Raw genomic sequence first — 13419 nt, 5'->3', positions numbered from 1 at the left:
ATTCTTTTGTGGGGCGATGTATATGCTTTTACAACAAGATCCCAGAAAATGTTCAAAACAAAAGTATAACGTTATTCAAAAGAATTGTCAAAAAACGTTTGTGTGGTAAAGGTTACTATAACATAAATGAGTTTCTTAATGATACCACAGATTGGGAATGGAGTGACCGCCCTCAGGCTATTAAATAATATGTTTAATTGTACAATATTACTTTGTAAACATATTTATTCGATGAATAAAAAGCCCGCTGAGTTTGTTGCGCCCATTCTTCTCAGGTCTGAGGCATTCATTTTGGAATGGGTGGTACTTTTTTGACTTTCAATAAGTGATGTCACATCCTATTTTGAATAAAAATATTTGAATTTGAATATAGTTCGTTATTAAGAAATAACAGCCAATATTCCTCCTATAATTATTATTTTTTTATTATATTATTTTATTATTGTCAAATTCTGAACTGTATTATTTATAACTAACAATACCACTTAAATAATTTAAACTTTCCCCAATCCTAACTATAATTATATACTGAAGTTGTTATAAGTAAAATTTGAGTGCAGATTTTTTAGCAAATCAGGATGAATTGCAAAAGTATTTTAAATTATCCAAAAAGTCTTCAAATAAACTTACTTAAAACAATTCTATGTGATCGTAATTTTGTTTTGCACTAAGTCTTAAGATAAGAAATATCATTAGAATGAGATTAAATATTACGTTTCAAACACTTTCAACCTTCAGTTTACTAGTAACACTCTCATTGTACCGATAACATAGCTTTATATAAACACATATTTGCGTAGTGTCTTAGTTTGTTTGTGATCAATCGGCGGCCGTGGTTGTTCCAACATTAATATTAACAGAGTCTTAAAAATGACTGAGCGAAGAATCCTTGTAATATATACCGGTGGTACCTTTGGAATGCTCAAAGATCATAGGGGAGGTAAGTTAGTTCAAAAATTTCTTTATTCAATAGCATAATAATTGAAATCAAATCTAAGATGCAAATCGTCAAACTTAGATGTTATATTTACTATGGCTTCACTATCGCGACTTAGCTGAGCGGAAGCCACAGGAAACTGAGAATTTTTATTAAAAAAGATATTATTTTCCATTTGTTTTTATTATTTAATAGTGGAATGGCCATGATTTAAGCTAGTCAGCATGTTCAAAAACGTGTTGCTTTCCGATTAAGCTCGATAAAAATATGAGCGATGGCTCTTTCGAACCAAAATGACAATAATTTAAAAATGACAATAATTAAAAAATAATAAAATTTAATTATCTTTAATCGCGTGTTAAGTATATTAAGTTATATTGTTAAGTATATTATGTATAAGAAGTCCTCCACGAAGCGATACATTTATAAATTTACTATTTAAACTTTTATGTAGTCAAACAAATTGGAAATTAACGATAGTTGAATTGAAATTAATCTGTTAATTAACGATAGTATAACTTTTTTTTAAATGGAGCTATTTTTTTCTTTTTTAACGGGGAAATATTCCTTTAATTGTTTAAATGATACCATAAATTAGTCAAATGTTTGAGTTATTAGTAATAGTTACTAAAATATTATTATATGTCGTCAGTTGACCACTAGATTAGTCTATTTTCGCCATTGAATTAAAAATATAAACAATCAAGATAGAGTTTCGGGATCCGGAATTGTTTATTGAAGAGTTCCTATTCTTTTAGGATCCTTTCAAAGTTCCTTAAAAACTAAATGCTATTTTCTCATCTTAATTTGTTGCTAACAAATGTAATTTTTTACGTGTTTATACATGTTTCTAGAAGTCATTTCAATTCGAATATCCGATCGCTATGAGCTATCTTAGAAGCTTAGTCAAAAATTTAAACGTTTCTAAACTTTTTGAACTTTTATCATCGCGGTACACGAACAATATAATTATTATGACGGGTACTCACAATACATATATTATGATTAATTTGATGCCAATATTTCAATCCAATTGCATGAATCGTGGTCGCGGCGAAACTGTGTATAGAAAAATATATATGGTGAGTAGGTACCCGTCATAATAATTACAATGTTTTTGAACTTGTCAAAATGCGAACATCGAAATATTTCAGAATCACTATGACACAATAATTTGATGTATCCACATATAGATCCTTATCACACATATTATATTATTTACAATTGTATTATTTGATAAGGTTATTTTTGCGTTATCTTCTTAGATAGTTCATTAACGTGTGTTTGAGGTGATAAGATGGTGTAATAGTTTATTTACAACATGGCTCACATTATTAAATTTAACTAATATTAAAATACTACAGTATTAAGTTCCGAATTTCTTTTTCTGTGGAAATTCACAAAGTGTCGTTGTAACGTGCAATACGCATGTGGCGGCAATTAAAATTGAAAACAGAGCTTCGTTGCCCGTCAGATATTGTCATAATATAAACATTCATATAACCTAAATATATATAAAATTCTCATGTCGCGGTATTTGTAGTTAAACTCCTTCGAAACGGCTTGACCGATTCTTATGAGTGCATATTGGGTAAGTCTGAGAATCGGACAACATCTATTTTTCACCCCCCTAAATGTTAAGGGTGGTCCACGCCAAATTTGTTATTTTATTTTTTGACATTTTTTTTTAAATTTGTTTGATTATGAGTCAGCATTAAAAAATACATACAACTTCAAATTTTCACCCATCTAAGATCAACAGTTACTTTTTTATCGCTATTTTAATATCGGCAATACAACGTTTGCTGGGTCAGCTAGTAACCTATACAATTAAGGCCTGAATTACCTTTGAATACAAATGTTCACTAGCAGTTCTAAAAAAATTAAGTATTATAGTGTAACATATAAATACCTTGGATGGTTATTCTATCTAGCCGGCATCCGGTGCAAAGGATCCTCCCACTGGTAGTCTAGCTTTAAGCGACACGTACATTATAGTTTTTTTTAATTGAATGAATTTAAATCACAATTTTTTCTTATTTATTGATTAAACAACATATAAATTTTTCATTCCAGTGTCAATCTAAAATCCAGCGTCTCTGTATATCTGTCTGCAGCCAATCTGGCAGCTACTTCTTGAGGATCTGTTGTCACTGTTTCTCAGACGATCTACTACTGAGAAAAACAGCATGAAATTCTGGAATCTGCAAACATTTTAGAATTAGTTCTACAGCGAAATTATATTTTAACTTTATCCGTTTTTAACTTTTTTTGAAATGAGCTAACAAATAAAAACGATCTCATTCGTGTGAACCAAGCCTTAAAAGGGAAATGATGACTATGACACTAGGGATTACATAGATTTTTATTAATTACAACATTGTAACAATGATTAAGCACAACTTGCATATGCTTAAAAGATGTTATCTAGTATAAAAATGTTTTTAACTTGGGATTAGTCCTAAGATAATAATTCTTATAATATTGTCTAAACGATGAATATATTGACACGGGAGTGGGTCAGGGATTGGAAATAATACTCCGCTTATAGGAGCGAGTCTTTTATTTGCCTTCACTTTTTCTGAACTTGCACTTCGCCGGTCTGCCGCTGTTCTTCTTGTGGGCGGCAGTACCATCAACGCGTCACACCGCACCGAACACTAAGTCTCTTCTATCCTCTTCTTCTTGGAACACTTCCACTTTTCGCTACTTCTTCTTTTCTTCTTCTTCTTCTTCTTCTTTACACTTTCGAGTCAGAACTAGAACTGCCGTAGGCCACGCTTAGTACGGCTTATATACCCTCGGATCTGTTCAATTTTTAAAATGATTCTCCCATTCCATCTTTAAATTTAAATTGTACTAGAAAATTCTTTAACTTAACAAAACCCAAAAATTTCATACACTGGTAGGTGTATCGAACCCGGGTCTACAGCGTCAAAAGTAAACACTTTTCCGCTGAGCTACGAGTATTGCTGACGGAGCTGTTGAAAGTAACAATGTCTTGAAGTTTGACTTTCTCGTCATTTACGTTGCAGCGTTGCTACGCAACAATATTCTAGATTTTATAATTGAGATAATAAATTTATTTACTAATTAAATTATAAGCAAATTGTTAAGATCAGCAAGAGCAACGTCTTAATCAATTTACTATTACGTATTATCGGGCTTGAGCAGTGATAGCTTGCCAATAATAACTGTAATGCCAGCACCCGAGAATTGAACAAACATACCAAGATATTTTATGTCAGTCGGTCGGTTGGCTTAGAAGTTAAAGTACGTACTTTCGCTGGAGCGTCTCCGGAGAGCACAGATTCGAATTCCGCATTATACATACTTCAAGAGTCTTGTTTGGTTTCCCTGAAAATTTGTAAAAAAATCGATGTTTTCAATTGGATTTGACGCTGCTTTCAGCCTCAAAAAGAAGAAATAATATTTTTATATTTTATTATTTACTTACGTTTGGAATTGTTTATCCTTTCTTATATTTAAAAAAAAAACTTGAGAGGTGTCTAGGGATGAAACGATAAACGACGACGACCTGTATAGCCGAGTGGTTAACGATCCTACCAACTAAGCTAGAGGTCCCGGGTTCGAATCCCGGTAGGTACAAGCATTTATATGATGAACATGGATGTTTGTTTCGGAGTCATGGATGTTTAAATGTATTTATGTATGTTTATATAAATTTATGTATGTTTAAGTAAGTATATTGTATTAAATATATCATTGTCTTGTAACCCATAACACAGGCTATATATGCTTAACTTGGGGCAAGATAATTTGTGTAAAAGTGTGTCAATATTATTATTATTATAAACTAGTGAAGTAATTGTAATAAAAAATAACTGGCATGCTTTCTATGAGAGAGAGAGACAAACAGAGAAACACGCGCATGCCGCACGGCTTACAACTATAGCAAAAAGTGTAGTTACAACTTTTGGTCTTAATTTTTTCCGTCTAGCCCCCTTTTGCAACGCGCGATAACGAACTTCGTTCCACAAAATCCTGGTAATTTATATTTATTTAATACCATTAAATGGGATATAGATATATATCATGATTTAAGGATTTTACGTCCAAAATTTTATATAGGACTATATTTTTCAAATAGGTTTTCGGAGATGATCCGCCGCATACTTATGACCCGCGCGCATAGGAACAGGACGCATCACTCAACCTAGTCGTATTCTGATTGGTGGTAAACGTTATTTCTGATTCGTGGTATTTGAAGGGACCGTCTTGATTGGACATCACTATGACGTCACATATATGGCGGTCTGTCCCTGCCTTATCGCGCGGCGATAATACAAAGTCACAAAATTCACTCTTACTATATTTGAAAGGTATTAACAAAACTGTTTATTTATCTTACAGTGTTGGTCCCGCAAAGAGATATTGAGAGAAGGATAATAAGAAAACTGCCACAGCTTCACGATAATGAATATTGGACGAAAAATCTGGCTGAAACCGAAAAACAGAAATATCTTGTTATACCAGGTAAAAGCTGATTATTGAACATTATTTGTAATAAGGAGAGATAGGTAGGTAGGTAAATAGGTACTTGATAGGCATAGTGAATCTTCATTCAGGAGAATTCCAGAAAGTTAAAACGAACAACATACATCATGTCATAAATTAATAAATGATATATAAATATTTAATCGTTGTTTATGTTCTTTTTATAATTGGTATTTCATTATTGGCAAGAATTCAAATTTCAGATAGTACTTACGATTAAGAAGGTTAATTGGTTATCCTTTCTGTATGCAATTACAGAAGAATTCGTTCCTTGAAATTTTTAAGTTCTAATGTGCCACACTAACCCCCTTATTCATAATAGTCTGCTAACTTAAAGCATTGCTAATTCTCACTCTGTCTTCTTCTATTGACCTAAGTCAGAATGAGAAAAACACTCCTAAGCGGCTGTTTAAAGTTAGCGGACCATTATGAATAAGGGGGTAAATATAGACAATCCATTAAAGCAGTTGCAATGGTTACAACGGATTCTTTTTCTATCAACAAAAGAAATGTGCTTGCCTTTTAGCAATTCTGTTTAAAGGGCGTCTTTTATGATGTCCTAAAATAGTGCAATTGTTTGCCAACATTCCTGAATGGCAGAGCAGAGGTAATGGAAAAAGTCCCTAACCATCAGGTTAATGTCTTACTAATATTGCCACTTTTGCGTTTAGAGTTTTGAGTAGAGCGCACATATTTTTATATAGGTAATAAGTTATTAAAAGCATATTTATTCCAGATTCACAATATTCTCTCTTGCTCGCAATATTCTTAGGGAAACGAAGTTAAGTTTCACGTATAAAAGATCATAATCGGCCGTAAGGCTTCTACATTTTTTTTAAATAGCAACATATTTCAGATGGCAAAGATACAAACTTAAGAATTTTGTATAAAATTATCGAGACGGAAGAAATAAAAGACTCGTCAGATTTTACCAACGAAGATTGGATAATGATGGCAAGAGAAATAAAGGTAAGTTAACTTCAAAATACCTAATATGTCTAATAATTTATATAAAAAATGGGCACATACACTATCTTCCGTATTAGGTACTGACCATAAAAATCTAATTAAGAAGATAGTAGAATTGTTGGAATTCATAATTATTCCAAATAAGATAAACTCGTGGGCCAGCGTGGCTGACTGGGCGAAAATGATTCCTCCCAATTTGATGATGATGGCTATTCCACAACAAAAAATACATTTTCATAAATGCCGAAGAATTCAGTTTAAAAACATTAGCTTATCTGGTAATAACTCTTCAAATAATCGATCATGATAATAAAATTATATTATCTAGTCAGTACATTGAACATGTTTCGTCTATTGATAAGGTGACCTATGGTGACTTTACTCTTGAAGACCGCTCTATGAAGAAATTCTTGTTTGTATATTTTCAAACAAGGAGTCGTTTATACAAATAATAAAGCCGCGTGTATATTTAATACAATTTAGTAACCTCCCGCATATTTCGTTAACATGGCATTCTGCTGCATAATCTAGCCGGCATCCTGTGCAAAGGAGCCTTCCACTGGTAAAATAAATACCACTGTTGATGTCCAAAGTATATTATAACAAAACAACATTAAGAAATAACAAATTAATACATTACAAAATAAATATAATATCATTTCATAAAACACTAATACATAACAAATTTTATATATATAATATATATTAATATATATAATAATATTTACATAATGATAATTTGTTTTACTCTTCAGAAATATTACCATGATTATGATGGATTCGTGGTGCTTCACGGGACTGACACGACAGCATACGGGGCGTCAGTTCTCTCGTTCATGTTAGAGAGTGTTGGAAAAACAGTCGTCTTAACAGGCGCCCAGGTAACACGCCATATTTGATAGATGGTACAAATATCTTCATATCGAGAAATTGTACAATATAGGTATAAGCTACGTGTCTCAATAGTGCTAAATATCTCTGGATGTTCCACATGATGTTCTGGATGTATGTGTTTTTTATGGAATAGGAGAATAGAGAAGCGTACGGGTCACCTGATGTTAAGTGATCTCCTCCGCCTTTATTCTTTTATAACACCAGAGGAATCACAGGAGCGATGCCGACCTTTTAGAAAAGTTTTTGCGCGGTTTTTGAAGGGAATGTCGTATCGTCCTGGAAAAACTGCGCAAAGAAGTTCATTCCACAGTTCGGTCGTACGTGTAAGAAAATTCCTTAAAAACTACACTGTGGAGGAACGCAACATATCCAGGTGGTGGGGATGATATCCTAATTTGTTGCGTGTTGTGCGAAGGTGGTATTCGGCGGCAGGAATCAGTGTGTGTTGTATCTTCCGCAGTGACCAGTAATGGCTGTGCTTGGTATTCTTATCTGGTTTTTTAATAGAGATCACCTTTCTTCAAAATCTTTTATCAAAGTCTTTCAGATGTGTCTTTTAATTTATTTAGCCCTCGGTTTTCTTCAGCCGTTTGCTCTGGATGATGACCTAGATCCTATTATTTTAGTAATTGGTATAATTAGATTTTTTTAAATGTTTACTGATTTATTATAACGTTTAAGGTGCCAATATTTCAACCGCGAAGTGACGGCAACAATAACTTGTTGTGTGCAATTCTAATAGCGGCAACGCAGCACATTCCTGAGGTGACGGTGTTCTTTGGTGCCAAGCTGTTCAGAGGAACTAGGTCTGTATCTGCTCTTTATATCGAAAGCACAAACTGCGCACTGTTGGTGATAATTCTTCTCAAACCTAAAATAATAGATAAGCTTTCACTCTTGTGTCAAAGTGTCAAAAATATTTTGACTTCATCGTTATAACTCTAACTCTTAACAGCGTTATGGAATTTCTATCCAGGGCCTGTATCAACTTGATTATTTAGTTTCAATGACGTTCTATACATTAGTTTACATTAGTATTGACTCTGTGATAAAATTAATAAATCTTTCACGTCAGTATATGATTGTTATTCAACATCTTTACCGGAAGCCATTTATAGTAGGCTTTTATTATTCAATACAATATCAATGACAAATCTTCGGAGTACTTAATTATTTCATAATATTTTTTTAATGTACTATGAAGATGCCACTCATAATCGATTAAGATTCGATTACCAGCGATCTATTTTATAACTTCAATAATATAAAGTACTTTTAAAAAAAAAAATACTCTGGATAGGAGCTATTTTGTGTGAGGCTCCTTTGCACAGGAAGCCGGCTAGATTATGGGTACCACAACGGCGCCTATTTCTGCCGTGAAGCAGTAATGTGTAAATATTACTGTGTCTTTGGTCTGAAGGGCGCCGTAGCTAGTGTAATTACTGGCCAAATCCGTAATAAAACTGTAATAAATTTATTAACTCAGTGATGGAGCACATGTCCCAAGCTGAGAATGATGCCCATTTGACTGAACACTACACACTACTCACATTTCATAAAACTCTCACATATTCGGAACACATATTCATTCACACTACACGCATATTTATTTAATAATTATGTATGACAACCACACATTATTCAGGACTTCTTCTTCTTTTTATTATTTAATTACTATTTATTTACCAGTGTTATTATTTCATTATAATTTAGCCTGCCAAACGTTGTTAAAGGCAATACATGTATATAATTAATAGTATTAATTTGTAGAAAAGAAATACTGTTTTGTTTGAAGAAGTTTGCTTGAATAAATAAATAAAAAATTAGACTTTACATCTTATGTCTCAAGACGAGCGCAATTGTAGTGCCGCTCAGTATTTTTAGGTTTTCCAAAATCCTGAGCGGCACTGCATTGGAAGCACTTTATTTGAAATCCCAAACTGAATGTAAAATTGTAACTTAAATTATAAAAAATATATTATTGTCACACCAAATGGCCGGTGTTTGATCAATCTCCTTTCATAAAATATCAAATCATTCTTGAAATATTTTTCTAATTAATTTCTTAATGAAACTATGATCAGCATTAAGCTATATACCAATATGTTAAGGCTAGGTATTCATATCTAAATTATTAATTCTGAGAAAATAGATGCCTTTTAAGTCACATACACTCGGACTTACTCATATGATTAAAATTTTAAAGTCAAAGGATTTGTCGAACTTATAAAGAAAATTTACGTCACGAGTCGTTTTAATCCTTTAAAAATATTTTTTCTAAAGATAGTTTTAAATGTTTACAGAGTGAAGAAAGTTTCCAACACTCGAATATACGCCTTTGACTCTCCGAACTATCCTCCCCTGCTTGAATCAAAGACAACCCTCGATATTGATCCAAAGATGTTGATACACCCCGCGGGCTCCGTACCTGATGACTGCGTACTCCACGACCAGCTGTCCAAGAAGGTGTACCTGCTGAAAGTGACACCCACTATCACTCCAGAGATCATCAGAGCTATGTTTCAAGGAATGGAAGGTATGGATGGCTCACATTTGACACTAAACGCTATTTTTTTTAATAGAGCAAATATAATTATGTATGTGCAATAAAAAAACACTAGTACGTACATCAAAAATTCAAGCAGTATTTATACTGATCCATTAGCAAAAATAAATTCGAAAAAAAAAATGAAAATAATATATTTTAAATCAAATCAGTATTTTATATGAAAATAATTGGTATATGTTAGTTTTAATGATTAAAACTAAAATTCACATGTTTTTGTAGTAATTATTTGACGTATTCATGCAGAAACCCACGAAATTGACAGAGAGATTACACGCGTTGGTGACCGTACTCTCATAACCTATGAAGGGTTATATAATTACTAGCTGACCCGACAGAAGTTGTTCTGTTTATGATAAAAAAAAATTGCGGATGGCCATTTGTAAAATCCGAGTTGACTCCTACTCGGTAAAAGGCATATTCCTACCAAATTTCAAGTCTTTACGCCTAATGGTTACAGAGATATCGTGATGAGTCAATACATAGGTGGAAATCTCATATATTTTAAAGAAGATTTAGCTACACACAACACTCAACTGTCAACACTTCATAGAAGTTGATAAAAACCTATCTTAAGCTTTTATAAATATGGACTATTATGGACTTTTATGAATACTTAACAGTTATTAAATTACAGGTGTAGTTCTTGAAACATACGGGAACGGCAATATTCCGATAAAACGAAAAGAGATATACAAAGAAATAGAGCAAGCGGTTAAGAATAACGTCCTAATCGTAAATGTGACACAGTGTGTTAATGGAATAGTGCACGGCAAGCCTTTGTATGAGACAGGATTGGTAATACATTTTAAAATATTCAATGTTGTAAAACCGTTACTGTGTATAATGTAATGTGTGATGTCGAAGAGCTTAAAGGTAAAATCACAGCCATCATAGAAGATCACCAGTTAGAGGCTTCCTGTCACAGGATGTCGGCTGGGGGGTTTTCGGTCGGCGTCTTTTTCTATCTTCAAGCAGAAGGTTACGAGTACTATTTGAGTTTCGGTTTGAAGGGGTTGATACTAACGAAATTACTAAGTAAATGAGACTTATTATCTTATGTCTTAAGCTCTCGAACGCAATTGCGATGTCACTCATGTAATGGTCGATGTTTATAACTTTTTTTCATTTAAAAGATATTATTTAATATCAATTATTATACTTAAAAGTTAATAATAAAGTTACCACTATCAAAATCACTTTGGGAGATTTTAATATTTGTATTCGGAAAAGTAGATTACTGTTTAAAATTACGAACAAAGACGTGCAACCAAAATTATTGATTTGAAAATTCCCTAAGTCTTCTATACTGCTACAGCGGCTTGTTATATAACCAGCAGGAAATCAATGGTAGCATTAAGGTCTAGCGATTTCATTGGAAGTCCTTTGCCTATTGATCAATATAAAAGCTCATAGTAAACAATAAGAAGGCCATTCCAACCTTACCATACACACATCATCACCTTATTACAACTAAACCCGGGTATTGCCACTGTCTTCGCAGCCAGACCGATCTTTGACCACGACATTTTTCGGATATTCTTGTCACAATTGAGTCTAACACGGTTCATTGGGTATCTTTCAGTGAGATCATGTGGGACCCAAATATCGAGCCTACCTATATTCAAATGTTAAAACGTTAAAACAAATGTAACTACTAATATGCCGTTCTTGCTCCACTTTTTAGAAGAAGAAGAAGGTAGGCATATATAATATTTTATAGTAAATTTTGTATTCAATTTTCAGCTGTTGATAGAATGTGGAGTAATTCCTGCGTATGATATGACATCTGAGGCTGCTCAAGCGAAATTATCTTATGTTCTCAGCAAACCAGGATTAACCTACGCAGAAAGAGTTGAGGTTGGTTCGATTACTAGAGACATTTAAGATATTAATTGATTTTTTGGCGCCCTTCCCGCGTTCTGAGTTCTGAAATTAATTACGTAATTACATAGTATTTTTGGATTAAAATTATGAAGATTATAAGTTATACCTGCAGAATCACGCTATAAACTATAAGCTTTATTATTCCATGAAATATATTAAATTATGTAAAATTACGTCATTATTTCGTTATGTTGGTACGAGTTTCAATGAAATTAGTGACTAACCCCCTTATTCATAATGGTCCGATAATTAAAAACAGCTGCTACAGAGTATTTTTTTTCATTTTGACTTAGGTCAATAGAAGAAGACAGAGTGAGAATTAGCAATGCTTTAAGTTAGCAGACTATTATGAATAAGGGGGCTAGTCTACACGTGGAGCTAACTATAACCATTGGTGATCTTGTGAGCCAACGCTAATGGGACTTATTTTCTTTTTGTTTAATACCCCTCCTTCTAGTTCAGTGCCAGCGTTTACCTATTTGCCTAGATAGTACCTATATATCCTTAATACCCTATTTTGGTAACCTCGCAATTATTCGCAATAACGTGTGAGCAAACTAGATGTTTAGCAAGACATAGGTTGAGAAATATGGCTTAGAATCTTAAGCTCGAAATATAATATTAATGTACTACCTATATTAAACATGTTACGTACACTACCTACCTTTATAGATAGGTACTTTACAAGACGATGTTTATATTATAATTGTAGTTAATACTTTCGTTTTTTTTTTCAGTTAATGAAAACAAATATAAGAGGAGAACTACACAACCCACACCTATGATTGAATATCACATTCACAAAACTAGTACTTTGAATGCAAGAATCTAGTGGCTGCCGAAATAAACTGTAATTAATTATATTATATTTAACGTTAAGCCTACGGAGGTTAATTTACGGCCGTTTTCAAAAACCTATCTACCCCTAGTTTACCTTACGGATACATTGCTGTAACCGTTTAGGTAATGACAAGATCTTATCTATCCATTGTTATGTCCAATATACTTACGGCCGTTCCCAATATACTATCTACCGATAGAAACAAATTACTACCTTCTCCTGTCAGTAATTAGCTGTCAATAATCTGAAGTTGTCCCAATATACCCGATAAGTAATTTTTATCTCAAGTAAGAGATAGACTGAATATTGGGAACGGCCGTTAAAGTCCAATGCTATCTGTCAATATATTATTAAAATGTAAGTAAGTTAAACTAAGGATAAATAAGATATTGAAAACGGCCGTTAGTAAATGTTTCTAATGTTTCCATTATTTTTTTTTTTTTTTAGTTTTAACAGTTATCACACGGCATACAAGTTCTAGTCTTCATCTGATTATAATATAAAAACATTCCAACCAATTTTAACTACAATTGGTTGTTTATACATTCGGCATAAAGTTAATATTATTGTTTAGTAGAGTTTTACTATTTTTTTAAATTATAACCATCAGGAGGCAGCATGCAACTTCAATGTTTGTATTAGGATTTAAGTTAATTGCTCTTATGATTAAAATATAGCCTATGTAAGGAGGAAATCAAGGATTTTTATTGGTTCCTCCTCCCAAAAAAAATAGAAATATAACCAACATTTAGAAATAGTGAGGGTATCTAGATATTCTGTCAATATATGCCCTATCCGTCTATATGA

At 32.8% G+C, this 13419-nt stretch overlaps 1 protein-coding gene across 1 annotated transcript; it reads left to right on the top strand.

Moving 5' to 3' along the window:
- Window positions 1–774: 774 nt before the first annotated feature.
- On the top strand, window positions 775–13306 carry LOC126974204 (L-asparaginase-like). The gene is made up of 9 exons (XM_050821657.1): window positions 775–940; window positions 5312–5434; window positions 6312–6424; window positions 7180–7305; window positions 8000–8124; window positions 9622–9854; window positions 10522–10682; window positions 11631–11744; window positions 12509–13306. The coding sequence occupies exons 1-9, from the start codon at window positions 871–873 to the stop codon at window positions 12554–12556; spliced, it is 1113 nt and encodes a 370-aa protein (XP_050677614.1). The 5' UTR covers window positions 775–870; the 3' UTR covers window positions 12557–13306.
- Window positions 13307–13419: the final 113 nt, after the last annotated feature.

The sequence above is a fragment of the Leptidea sinapis genome, chromosome 31, assembly GCF_905404315.1.
Source record: "Leptidea sinapis chromosome 31, ilLepSina1.1, whole genome shotgun sequence".
Lineage (NCBI taxonomy): Eukaryota > Metazoa > Arthropoda > Insecta > Lepidoptera > Pieridae > Leptidea > Leptidea sinapis.
Note: the sequence above shows the minus strand (reverse complement) of the source record. Positions and strands in the feature narration are given on the sequence as shown.